Below are 14543 nucleotides of genomic sequence, written 5' to 3' on the forward strand. Positions count from 1 at the left end.
CAAAACGAGGTAACTTTTAGATTTGAAAATATTTAAGCAATATAGAAATAAGCTGAATTCCTTCCTGAGAAATGAAAAGCGGCGCTTCCTGCAGCTTCAGTTCCAACAGGAATTCTGTAAGGATAGTGCAGACGTGTGGAAAAAACTAAACAAGTTGCTAAACAGAACCCCATCGTCGCCAGTTATCAAAGATCTCGTTTTTCAGGGCCACCGCATACATGGCACAGAGCTTGCCGAAGAATTTAACACATTTTTTAAAGATGTCAGCAGTTCTCAAAACCCACAATCTCTGAGCAGCACTATTCCTAGGAATAACCGCAGCATTTATTTTGATCCGACAGATGAACGCGAGGTATGTAATATCTTCAACTCGTTGAAATATAGCAAATCACGTGATATTGATGGCATTCAAATTATTCCAGTTAAATATGTGCTGAATGTTATTGCCCCCCTACTGACCTATATATATAATCTGGCGTTATCAACAGGTTGCTTTCCCAAATTAATGCAAATCTCCAAAGTAATTGTACTTTTCAAGAGTGGCGATAAAAACGATATGTCCAACCACTGACCGATTTCTATTCTGCCGATTTTTTCTAAGGGCCTAGAAAGAGTAATTCATAAGACTCATGAACTTTTGCAATAAGCTCAACCTCATTAATCCGTCACAACATGGTTTCCGCCCAAACAGGTCCACTGAAACAGCCTTACTAATGCAAAAAGAGATCATCCTCGAGGCACTTGAAAACAGGGAGATATGCATAGGTGTTCTTGTGGATTTCTCGAAGGCTTTTGATCGCCTAAACCATCAAATACTACTCACTAAGCTAGAAAGATATGGAATCGGTGGCACTGCAGCTTGTCTACTAAAGTCCTACCTACAGCATCGATATCAATGTGCAACAATAGATCAGCATGCTTCAACCCTTCAACCTATAACCACTGGAGGTCCACAAGGAAGTATTTTAGGACCGCTACTGTTTATTATATACATAAACGACATAACAGATATCAGCAACCTTCCAAAATATCTTCTGTATGCAGAAGATACGAGTCTCTTGTTTAGGGGCAATAACATTCCACTGCTCATTTCAAACACAAACAATGTACTAGAAAAGTTGAAATCATGGAGCGCAGCAAATTCCTTGATAATAAATATTAAGAAAGCAAAAGCAGTACTTTTTCATTACCGGCAGAGCATCGTTACATCAGACATTAGGCTAAAGATAGACAGTTCTATTGTAGAGGTGGTAGACAAAGTAAAAACTCTAGGAATTTTCTTTAACAAGAACATGAGCTGGGACCCTCACATTAGCTCAACTTTAACCAATTTATCAAAGTGCGTCGGAATGCTCGCGAAATTTCGCTCCAATCGACCTTTATCGATTAAATTAATAATATACAACACATTATTCATGTGATATGTTAACTACTGTTTTCTTGTTTGGGGCACTACTACTCAAACTAACCCGCACAAAATACACATGCTGCAAAAGAAAGCAGTACGTTACATAGCAAATGTTGACTACCTCGCACACACCGAAGAATTGTTTAAACGATTCAAAATCATACCCGTTCATAAGCTATACGAATTTTTCTTAGCCGTAAGATATAAAAAAAAAAACACGAACGTTGGATCATTCCCTTGTGCCGTACAGAACATGGTCGACAGATGATGCGTCATGCAGTTCCAAGGTTACTAAATAAATTCATATTTGAACGTTTTTCTCTTGAAACATCTAGTACACAAACTCTAAGAAATCATTTTTTGTAAGCCGCTGTATTGCCTTTGCATTAAAGTCTGACACGAATTTCATTTGCATCTCTGTTAAACACCTATGCATTGTTTATTAATGAGCATGTGCGAAGAGTTTATATCGATCGTTCTGAATTTCACTTATAGCGATTTTTCTGAATTGTACCGCTGTATTCCTTTTGCGTTAAAGTGCGATAGGAATGACATGTTCATCTCCGTTAACACCTATGCATTGTGTATTAATGCGCATGTACCAAGAGTTTATATCGACTTTTTTGAATTTCTTGTATTATATTCGGTTATGGTAGTGTGTGTGGATGTTGTACTTTTTTAAAAACTTTTGACCTTGCTGTACGCCATGTAGGGGGGCTCGGGCTCCCTCTAGCGAACATCGTTCGCTTTTTTGCCTGAGCCTACCCACATCATAATGATGTAAATAAAACTGACTTGACTTGACTTGACTTGAATTCTCACATATCAACTGTGGTTGGTCCTCCATTGATCTATAATTGAATCACGAATAGGTATGTCTTCCTTTTATTCTTGTCGATTACACTTTTCTTTTGTATTGCGCTATTTATGGTTTGTCTTATTTAAGCGTGAGAAGCTTTCTTGAGTTTCCTTATTCGCCAGTCCTTTATGCGTGTACAAGGTGCTTTTCTTAGTTGGAAAATAATTTTGAAAAATAAGCAATCCTTCCCCTACCGGAAAACGGGGGTAAGTGAAGCTTGTCCTGCGTGCACCAGACCTTCGCCACGGTTAAGTAACCCACAGGTTACGGTGCCGGATTGCTTCGGCCTCCCGTTGTCTCAGCTCGGGATCTTCTCATTGCTGTCGGATTGCCTGTGCTCGGGCGGATCAAACGCGTGGATCAGCGGGCCGATGGCAAGCCCTTTCACGGGCGAGTTCTCGCCGCCGCTCGTCTAAGGCTTTTCGTTCCTCGAGGGAACGCACAACGCGTGGCAGTCCCATCCGTTTTGCGAGACTGAACTGAACGGAAATTAAGCCGGAGGCAGCGCGTGCGGAACCCTACCCTGCCCTTTCCCTCCCCGATGGAAGCGAAACTGTTCTGATTGGTTGCGCGTGTGGCGTGAGCGCGCGCCTATGCAGCTAGAATCCTTGCTACTGATTCACGCTCCGGCGTCAGCACAGCAGTCAACTCATCAAACCGCGCTTTCCCGCAGGTCCTGGAACAACTTTTTTTTGCGTGACCACGACAACGCCACTTGTGAGCCAATACAAGCTTCTCTTGAGAATTCGCATGGAGCGAATAGCGGAACCCGACTTGTTAGGGGCATTAGCGAAAGAGGAGGACATCACTTGCATAGCATAACTCAATGCACAGATGGGTAATTAGGAAGTGTTATTAATATTTTCATGGCTCATCTTAAGGCGAACACTGAAACTGCAAAATTGGAGCCGAAGAGTAGAAAATTGCCGCCTGATTACAAGCAATCCTAATAGAAGCTCCAGTTTCGAGATATCCATCCGCAAAATCTGCTGTAAAACACATTAACATCCGAAGAGGGCTATTCCAAAAGACTAAATTGACGCTTTTCAGCAACTGCTAACTCAAACACAAACTCATCGTGAAATACGCTTACAGGATGGATGAATGGAAAGATGTTACTAGTTTTAAGATTTCTGTTGAACAGATGTTACTACATTATTGTTCGGCTTTATGTTGGAACTGAGAAATCCGTCTCAAAGCGAACAAATAAAAATTTCGCGACTCTTTACTTATCTTTGTGAACATCGGCATTCAGGCAATTTCTTGCTCTAAGAAATCAACCTCAAACGGCGGAACGGCGCTTTCAGTCTTATGCGATTAAAAGAAATAAACGATTATTTGAGCAAGAAAAGCACAGCAGCTGACATAGTAGACAGGCGCGTATCCCTACTATGTTCATTGTGCTTGCATTGTGTAGATCACATACTAACGGTGATAAGATGGACACCGACTAGGAAGGAAAACAAAGTGACACGAACAATTGCAAACCACCAACTGGTGGTTCGTAGTGGATAGTAATTGTACTTCGTGTCAATTTATGCCTTCCTTCCTAGTCAGTGTCCCTCTTGTTCCCGTTAGTTTGTACTATACATAGTACATGAACATTGAACGTACACTGACGAGGCCGATTTATCGCTTTTCCTATGTTCCGATATTTTCATTGTTTTAGTTTGTTTGGAGTGCTGTCCTGAGCATGCGAGCATAAAGACCCCCGAGATCGTTCGTGGGTGCCTCAAGAAACTGAATGATTAATCATTGTCTTATGAATTATATATGTCTAGAGATACAGAAAAATACATAAAGGAACAATGGGAAGTGACGGGCTGGCACTTGCCACCAGGAGGGGAACAGGGGATGCTCGCTTTTTTAAAAGGAGGGCATAGTGGTTTAGAAAGAGAGGCGGAAAGGAGGGATAAGGTAGAAAAAAAAAGAGGGCACGCCTTCTAGAACAAAAGATTAGACTGACAGAGATGCAGGGTGACGTGTTGAACAACATTCTAACAAACAATTCATTCATTCATTCGTAATGTAATAGTTGACGATCTCTTGCTTATTTGGAACTGGCCCATAATTGACGTCTCACATTCTGAAAGGATATCTTTTTATCCATCGCCTGTGCAGACGCCACTCACACCTCAATAGTGCTATTTCAACTGAACTTTACTACTTTAAATTTACAGAGGTCGACGAACCGCCAGAGGAACCAGAAGAGCCGAGGACGGATGACGAAGAAACAGAAGAAGATGGAACCGAAGAAGATGAAGTGGAAGATGATGGAACAGACGAAGAGAAAAAGGAGGAGAGAACGGGAGAAAAGGCTCACGGGAGAGCTCGGGGGCGACTGACCGTTCGACGTGGTGAGACGGTGCGTGTCCGCTAGGCTGTCTCGGTGCCAAATGATCGGGTCACACTTGCCATCAGGACTTTACGAATTAATAGCTTGTCAGGTCAAATGAAACGATGCCTCGTTTATGTGCAGTGTGGCAAAACTCTACACGAACTCATTAGATGCTAAAGCTAGTGGTGTAACTTGTAGCACGCCTCCCGCGAGACTCGTTCAGCGTGAATGAAGACATGTAGAGCATAATTTCTTTTTGCGTAGGTTCAAGCAATCCAAAATCAGTACATTGAGGACGGTAGTATAAAAAGAACACTGTGAAAAGAGACGGACGAAATAGGGTGAGCGCATAAGCCAAACGGCCCGAAGTTTAGACGTTTAGACATGTACAGCTTTGTCAAAGACACGTGCACAGCTTTGTCAAAGGCGGTGTTGGCCATACTTGATGTATTAGTTTTGTGAGGTTAATGGACTTTCGGCGCGTAATGTTGACGGTGGTGGCACGAATACTTCAAAAATGAATCGCTGATAAGAAAGTGAGTGTTGGCTCGTTGTCACACCACGAATTAGATTCACTGGGCATTGAGTCAATGCAAGTCACGGGACACGCCGGTGCGTGCAATGACTCACTTATTCGAGGACTGAAAAATAGATGTGCACGTTACTATGTGTAAAACTGCAGTATCAGCATAAACGGGACAAAACAGAAACAAACAAGGTACTAACACCTGCAAAAGTGTCTGTCGCGTTTGAGCAGGAGTCGTGCATTTCTTCAAATGTGGCTGGCGTACCCCTGACAAAAGGTGCAGCGTTTTTTTTTTCCGGGTGCGCCGAGTTTCGATTTATGAGATCATACAGTATGGATCACAGTCCTGACATGGGCAGTTTACATTCTCGATGAGATTAAGCGTCAGAAAAAGGGCACCTTGAGCCAGCCATGTACGGTAGAGCAGATGACTGAATAGAACGGGTGCCAATGGAAGGACAACTTGGTTGATGGCAGCGAAGGATTAAGTGGAGCGACAGAATTAGAAGACTTGGAGGCATAGGATGGAAAAGAGTCAGCGGACGCAAGGCAACAATGATTAAGAGATCGCCTTTGACTTGCAAGCGGACGTAATGAGTTGATGCAGCTGATGCTGCGATTTAGGATTATTCGAGTGTCACCGAAAAACTTAGAGACAGAGAGAAAGGGAGAGAGCTTCTAATAGAATTTTTTTTTGGTGCATCGCTGCCTACACGGCACTTCTACAATAGAAAGGTCAATTAGGTAACAACAACAACAACAACAACAACAACAAGAACAAGAAATATATGTGCTGAACTTGCGATCTTGTCGCTACTGTTAGCTAGGAAGTCACATATTTGCTACAGAAACTGTAGTGCTGGAGGTTAATATCAGAAAAAATATTTTTGATAAGTAATTCAACCACGACATTGAGAGGTGGCGAGAGAGAAAGCCAGTTTTCTCAAGGGAGCAAAACAAGAAATTCAAATTTTCACGCAGTTTCAATAATCAACGTCAGGACCCAGCAAGTGTAGCAGCATTAGTCGAGCTTCTCCCTGCTCAATGCGGATATCGTATTCGGTCGGTCGCGCAGAGAAGCCACACGTTCTAGAAATAATTGCTGTACCGATTACAGAGCACCGGTATCGTCGGAGGCGGGCTATAAAGTTTATGAGCACCAGCACGCGAAAAAGAGAGAGTGGTATTCTGTAATGAATGTTGGAAATGCTTGACCGGTTATGTTCATGCTATAGTATGCTATAGCATGCTACTGCTGATGAAAAAGGGTAACACGTTGGCTGGCACAGAAACACCGGGCTCTGGTTAGCACACAGTGGCAGTAAACTAGAGTGTTTGGTCGAGCACAGTGTTGCGGTGAAAGGCTAAGAGCACCACCATCGCACGCGAAGCACTTCCGGCGTTGCTCCCGCACCCAAACTCCATAGTGAAACCTCAGTGATCTAACCTGGTCTGAAGCAGATTTTCGATCAGATATCGAAGCCGCGAAGTGCGTCGAAATGTAAATAATATCCACACTCCACACTGGTTACCCACAATAATCCGTGGCGATCGCGTCGACTGTAGTTTGAACAAGTAGCATATGTAGTTATTTTGTATAAGCGATACTCAACCGAGTACGAGCATGTATTTAGGGAGCAAGCGAGGCGTACGTCCTGCTAACACCGCAATACATATCAATGACATCCTTAAAAGTTGGTTTTTACTATCGACTACTATGCTATAAATATGAAATGAATGTTTTGTTTATTACCCTATTTAAGTGCTAAAGGCAACATCTTTATATACGTGGATAAAGTTACGATATACTGCGTGTCCCAGCTAACGCTAATGAAGCTGTTCAACGCAAGAAAAATATTTAAGTGGAACTCGCAATTAAAAGAATTACGGTGTTCGGTCGTTAGAGGTACGTCGACAGAACACCGTAATTATTAAAATCGTCTATAGCACTGTGTGTTCTAAATATAATAGCGACAGAAATTATGGAACTCCAGACGCATTTTTGCCGTCGCCGCGATGTTCCGTATAAAGTCCAATGGCGATAACACCATCGCCGCGTGCAGTGTGGTATATGCGCGAGTGAAAGCACGCGAGGGGAGCCGTCAACCACGGCTCAGTCAGGCGCGCGCGAGGAAGGAAGGCGGAGAGGAAACGTGCCGTCTTCCGTCGCGCTAGAGGCCGTGGGGAGATGGGAGGGAGGAAGAGGGGGGGGGGGGCGCTGTTCCCCAGCAGCAGCTGCGTATTTCGCGATCGTGGGTAAGGGGAACTGACGATCGCGACTCAACCTCACGAGCGAAAGGGAGGAAAGCGGGGAGGTAGCGCGAGAGGGAGGGGGAGGGGCGGCTTATACTCTGCCACGAACTGGGAACTTTGCGCGGGCGCACGGTCGCTCGCGCCGTATCTTGAAAGCGATTTGGGGACGTCTCATACCTTTGTGCGTGCTGGGTTCTTGCCGCTCAGTTTGCGTTGAAATGATAGACAGCACGATAGAGAGCAGAGCACTAATAATCTCTTCGAACCACAGAGCATCCTGAAATGGTACTCGAGGAAATTCTGGCACTAGCGTTTAGGATAGCTAAAAGTGTGGCTCTTGAGCGACCATGGCAATGATGAAGAATGCATGGATTTGCCTGCACTTCGTCCGTCTAGTTTCAAACGGCTTTGTGACACTACAGATTGATATGTTTCAACAAAATATTACGTTACAAATGAAACAATTTTCAGTAATTAGGCGTGTGTGCGGAGACTAATTGCATTTGCTGCGTTTAGAAAACTATGAAAGCTCGGAAACTTAAAAGGAGAAAGCGTAATAAATAATGATACAACAACGTTTGAAGCGACAAGAACGACGAATGGACAAATGCATGCACCAACCATAATTTCCATGGTAGCTGAACGTTCGCAGCGCCAGAGTCCTCCATTGCAATTTTTTTCTAGCAATTTTATGTAGCTTGAACCCAGCGCACGAGCAGTAATCCATGTGATGCGGCGCGGCCGGCGCAGATATTGCGTGCGGAGCGTCAGGTGATCCACGAGTTCGAGGTTCACATCCAGCTGGGCCGACAGTTCGAGCAAAACCTGACCAGCATGCGAGAGCTGATCAACACCGAGATGGAGAAGAGCCGCACCCGACGCGAGATGTTCGACTTCCAAAAGAAGATCGCCAAGATTGACAAAATTCTCACTGAAGTGAAAACCAGGTATTGTTGTTATTGTTTAACTGCAGCAGTAGGGGAAGTCTGGCTACTGAAAATTGACGGCTATCTCAAAACTCTAGATGAACAAAAAAAAAAAAACGACTAATCAAGAGAATAGCAGAGAGAAAAATATTGAAAATCGTTCACAAGGAATTTACCTACCAAGAGAAAGACGTAAAGTCGCCAATATTTTCATATCGTGCGTAATGGAGAGTAAGCGCATGACCTATGTAGCGTTTCTAACTAGAACGGCAGCAGAAATGACAATCTTAGTGAGACGGGTGTCGTCCGCCATTTTATTACAACGTCTTCGTTCTCACTTCTTCCCTAGCCCATTTCTTCGTCTTCTTTCATGCGTCCAGCGCAGACCGCTTCACTCTTCCGGACGTCTTTCAATTACACCTCCTGGCGTAATACTTGAATGTTTCCAATAGAGACGCACTTCGTTTGACCCGAGGCTCCGGTGTACCAGACATTCTTCAATATGCCATGCTGGCATGCAGTCTTAATCACTTCAAATGGTCCGCAAAATTTAGAATTTGAAGGCACAGCTCCTTTCCTTACAAGGACATAGTCTCCAGGTTGTATGTCCGGTATCTCGTTACTGTGCCTTTTATCAAAGTTGCGCTTCATGCGGCGTTTGTAGACCTCCTGTTCTTTGACAGTTTTCCTTACTTCCGTGAGTTTGAGATTCTCTAGGAGGCCTAGCTCACGATCTGCAGGTAGTATGGGCGCTGTACCCGAAGTTGCAAAATGAGGGCTGCAGCCTAAACCAGTGGTGTACGATCTGTTGTGATGTTTCACAGCGGCCTCGAGACAGCACTTCTAGCCACCGGCAAAGTCTGGATGCATCTTCAGCTACTGTTTAATGTCTCGTATGGCACGTTCCGCTAGGCCGTTTGCTGCCGGGTGGTATGGAGAAAAAGAATACTTGATCATTATGCCGTGCTCCTGTGCCCACTTTGATAATTTGGCACTACGGAAAGCCGGCCCGTTGTCGCAGACGAGCGTCTTTGTGTGTTTAAAACATTCAGCCTTGAGGAGATCTATTACGCTGTCTGCGTCTTCTTTGCTAGCTTTAGCCGCAATCCTCCTTGTGCACTCATCTAAGGAGAGCACGAAAGCTTTTGTTCGCTTCACTCCTTTCCCCTTCTTTTTGAGCTCCGCGAAGTCCAAATGAATTACTTAGAATGGGACGCTTGATTATTCAGGGACCTGGCAGAGGTGGCACCTGGCAGAGGTGGCATGTGCGGATGTAATGGCTGATGTCGTTTTTCATGCCCAGCTTTGTGAATCTCATGAGCAATTTCTTATAAGTGCGCCAGACGCCATCATGTCCGCCCGATCCAGGAAAGTCGTGGCATAGGTGAAGAATCCTTGGAATCATAGTTGATGGTACGTGATACCTTCCATTGATAAACTGGAGCTCTTCTGTAGCTTCCCACAGCTTAATAGGATTGATTTCCTCTGGATTCTGGCTTGATTCTGTACAAGTAATCTTGATAGTGCGTCAGCGTCAGTGAGGAGTGGGCCAGGACGGTGCGAAATTAGGAAATCAAATTGTTGCAGATAGTTCACCCATTTAGCAATGCGGCCTCTTGGCTGGCCCATGCTTAGAAGTTGAGTCAATGCTTGCTGGTCAGTGAAAAGTATGAATTTGGCACCTTCCAGGTACGTACGAAAGTATTGCACGCGCGTTTAAGACGGCCAGAGCTTCCTTTTCTGTGGTAGAGTAATTGATTTTGGCGGGTTTCAGGGTATGCTGTAGTACCCCACAACGTAGTGTTTCGGTTGATGAGCTTGTTTGGAGGGTTTCTGTTATAGAACTGCACCGGTAGCATAATGTGATGCGTCCGTGTTCAACACGAAAGGCAGAGAAAAATTCGGTATTCGCAAGATGGGGTACGGCGATATTAGTTTTACAAGCTCACAATAGACAGCTTCGCAATTCTCGTCCAATTGAAAAGACACGCTTTCTGAGTTAAACGTGTGAGGCACCTTGGTCTCAGTGCATAGTATTTTATAAACGCCACAAAGTGTCCTGCTAGGCCAAGAAAAACGCGCAGGGAGTGCACATCATAAGGCTTTACCAGCTTGGAGATTCTCTCTACCAATTCTTGCTTAGTGCTTTTAGTGTGTCCATCAAACACCCTGCCAAGAAATACTACGGTATCTTGAAAGAACGCACTTTTCTTGAAATTGACTTTGAGTTGGGCAAGACAGAGCGTGAAGAACTTTTGAAAGATGACTATAAAGTCATCTTTGTATCTACAAAGTAGACATTGCAAAATGTGCCCAGGTAAGGTTTCAGAATGTCCGTGATAATGTTCTGAAACCACGCAGGGGAGTTTTTCCAACCGAATGGTAGGCGGTTGTACTCAAACAAGTCAAATGGGGTTATGAACGCGGTGTACTACTTCGTTTCTTCACTTAGTGGAATCAGCCAAAAGCCTTTGCAGAGGTCTATTCGTGAAAAACAATGGCAACCACCAGTTTCGTCAATGATGTCGTCGATTCTCGGCATTGGATAAGGTATCAATTCAGTTTGACGATTGAGAGCCCGGTAATCTGTGCAGAGACGGAATGTCCCGTCTTCTTTTAGTGCAATAGTTATAAGGAGAAGCAAATGGGGATACCAAAGGCCGGATGATACCTGCGTCCAACATTTCTTGCAAATTCTTTTTCAGCCACACCTTTTTATCTCTGGACATGTTATAGGGGGTTCTACGAACCACTCTTTTATCTGCGAGCTCGAAAGGAACGAGATGTGATTTCATTGCTGGAGCATAGCTATCCATACATGTAAGCTCTGGGTACTTACTCTTGGTGTCTTCCTGGTGAAAAATTAGCCTTGATACACTAGGTTCTTGACCAGCATCTTCAGTTCTTTTCGTGTCTTCGGCCATTACTTTGTCATCCCAATATAGGCTTATCTTAAGTTTTTCATGTCTGGACGGGACAAAAGAAAATTATAGGTGACATTGGGAATTGCCAATACGTCACTGGTAATAGCATGTCCTTGAACTTCAATAGCCAAGGTTACCCATGGTCACTGACACATCGTAGGCTTGGACGCGCAATGTTCTACCAGCGTGCAGACGACCGGCATCCACTCGAGTCTTGTTGATAATTGATACCGACTGAAAACGAGAGTCTTCACTTAAATGCCATCTACCTTAAAAGGGGCGTACAATAAGCTTGACGACACCAAATACACTGTCTCACTGAAGCTCTTTTTCTGGGGCTTGTGATCCACGGTAGGCAGATTATGTGGAAGTAGGTTGCCGTGAACTGCGGTAATTGGTTCTTCACCATCCTCACAGTCATGATTCACACTTCCCAGGGGTTTGTTTATGAAGCTATCTCCAGATTCAGATGGCGCAACGGCTCTAGATGCTCACTCAGCTTACGAGAATCAAGTTGCTTTGTTCTACCACCTGGCTGTCTTCTCAATGTAATTCGTGGCACTGAGGTCTGTAGAGAGTTCAGAAGGTCATCAGATGTTCTTGGACCTTTCAGCTGGACATGACTACGGATCTCGATACACAACCATTGCGTTATCAAAGCTACAACAGCAGAAGACGACAGCTCCGGTTCTTCAAAATACAATAGGCGACGCTTCTCAAGACAGTACTCAAGCAGAGAGCCACCTGTATACCTCATCCGTAGTGCCGCATACCATCCTTCTACTGCGTTGCCTTCGAAAGCCGCTAAAAAGTTGCTTTTACACAGTTCCCAACGTGTTGTTCCATGATCCATGGGTTGTACATCAAGAATTTTCTGGCCATACCGCCCAAATAGCGACGCATACTCAAAATCTTTGTGTCGTTGGAGTGTCACATATTCTTGTCACAGGCATACTCGAAAAACCACAGCCGGTAGTGCGCACTTTGCGAGTTTCCTTCAAAAACATCCCGTTCAACAACGCCTCATGTTGATTGCTGTCCATTAAGCACTCGGACGAAAGTTCTCATTATTTCGATCTGTTGCATAATGTGCCTTTGCAGTTCCATAACAGTCAAGTCTAGGCTCCCCTTCCCGGCAGGCGTTTCCTCTTTGAGGTTGCCACATCGTATGGGTATGGGATTGTGTGTGCAGCTGTACGTGAAGGGTGAATTGCCACATTGGTTCCGCCTACTGTCGCAGTTGTAACTGCGGATGGGCCAGCCGAGTCCGCGTTTGCATCACCTTGCGAGACTAGACTTAATGGGAGATGGTAGGCAATATTTCAGAAAAAAGCACTCTCCTTCTTCAACCGAGCTATAAACTTGCAAAAATGTTATTTTGCTTTTAGAATTGAGGTAGAGGGCTTCATAAGAGATTTTTAGTTTTTCAGAGTTTTGAATATTCGCCGGAAATGGCATCGCTCACAATTGGCGGCAGCGCGCTCGTTTGTAGATCAGTGATTTCTTTGATTACCGTTCAAATTCACAAACTTTTCCAATACTAAAAATGCTTTCCTGTGCGTGTGCAAGATTCAAAGGACAGGAATGCCTCGTTTTTCATCAAACAAGAGAAATAAATAAGGCACACATTATTTATCAATAACGTGGGCAGCCAGCGCACACGAGGGCGAGACCCATGAAGACCGCTGGAGTCTCCCTCGGTTGCTCAAACGCCAACAACGAAACGAACAATTAAAAAAAAAAGCTTGAAGTAATTGCCAAGAAGAATATTAAATGAAACGTCGGGCAAAAAATTCAGTAAATTGTGTCCATGAAGCAATTTAGTATGTATAGTTCACACCGAAAACATAAACTGTTCGCAAAAAGAACAGTATCTCCACAACTAAGAAACTTTTGGCTGCCAGATTTCGCTCAATTATTGTAATGTGTTTATTGCATCTACAGAACTAAAACAACCACTTTACTTACCGAACATTCTGATGAAAATAAATTCACTTGGCCTATTGGTATCATAACCATAATCATCATCATCATCATCATCATCATTAGCTTGGTTAGGCGCACTGCAGGGCAGAGGCCTCTTCTATACTTCTCCAACTACTCCGGTCATGTACTAGTTGTGGCCAAGTTGCCCCTACAAACTTCTTAAGCTCATCCGCCCACCTGACTTTCTGCCGCCTCCTGCTACGCTTCCCTTCCCTTGGAATCCAGTCCGTAACCCTTAATGACAATCGGTTATCTTACCTCCTCATTACATGTCCTGCCCATGCCCATTTCTTTTTCTTGATTTCAACTAAGATGTCATTAACCCGCGTTTGTTCCCTCACCCTATCTCCTCTTTTCCTATCCCTTAACGTTACACCAATCATTCTTCTTTCCATAGCTCGTTGCGTCGTCCTCAATTTAAGCAGAACCCTTTTCGTAAGCCTCCAGGTTTCTGCCCCATACGTGAGTACTGGTAAGACACAGCTGTTATACACTTTTCTCTTGAGGGATAATGGCAACCTGCTGTTCATGATCTGAGAATGCCTGCCAAACGCACCTCAGCCCGTTCTAATTCTTCTGATTATTTCAGTCTCATGATCCGGATCCGCCATCACTACCTGCCCTAAGTAGATGTATTCCCTTACCACTTCCAGTGCTTCGCTACCTATTGTAAACTGCTGTTCTTTACTCAGGCTGTTAAACATTACTTTAGTTTTCTGCAGATTAATTTTTAGACCCACCCTTCTGCTTTGCCTTTCCAGGTCAGTGAGCATGCATTGTAATTGGTCACCTGATTTACTAAGCAAGGCAATATCATCAGCGAATCGCAAGTTACTAAGCTATTCTCTATTAACTTTTATCCCCAATTCTTTCCAATCCAGGTCTCTCAATACCTCCTGTAAACATGCTGTGAATAGCATTGGAGAGATCGTATCTCCCTGCCTGACGCATTTCTTTATTGCGATTTTGTTGCTTTCTTTATGGAGGACTGCGGTGGCTGTGGAGCCGCTATAGATATGTTTCAGTATTTTTATATATGGCTCGTCTACACCCTGATTCAGTAATGCCTCCATGACTACTGAGGTTTCGACAGAATCAAACGCTTTCTCGTAATCAATGAAAGCTATTTATAAGTGTCGGTTATATTCCGCACATTTCTCTATCACCTGATCGATAGTGTGAATATGGTCTATTGTTGAGTAGCCTTTACGAAATCCTGCCTTGTCCTTTTGTTGACAGAAGTCTAAGGTGTTCCTGATCCTATTTCCGATTACCTTAGTGAATAATTTGTAGGTAACGGACAGTGTGTTGATCGGTCTATAA

At 44.0% G+C, this 14543-nt stretch overlaps 1 protein-coding gene across 1 annotated transcript in view; it reads left to right on the forward strand.

Moving 5' to 3' along the window:
- Nucleotides 1-14543, forward strand: part of LOC126528592 (uncharacterized) — a 35903-nt gene that overhangs the window by 17405 nt on the left and 3955 nt on the right. Inside the window, exons 2-3 of the mRNA XM_050176448.3 lie at nucleotides 4448-4632; nucleotides 8135-8331. Coding sequence (XP_050032405.1) covers nucleotides 4448-4632; nucleotides 8135-8331 — 382 coding nt within the window. The remainder of the gene's footprint in view (nucleotides 1-4447; nucleotides 4633-8134; nucleotides 8332-14543) is intronic.

Source organism: Dermacentor andersoni, chromosome 9, assembly GCF_023375885.2.
Source record: "Dermacentor andersoni chromosome 9, qqDerAnde1_hic_scaffold, whole genome shotgun sequence".
In the NCBI taxonomy this organism is placed as follows: Eukaryota; Metazoa; Arthropoda; class Arachnida; order Ixodida; family Ixodidae; genus Dermacentor; species Dermacentor andersoni.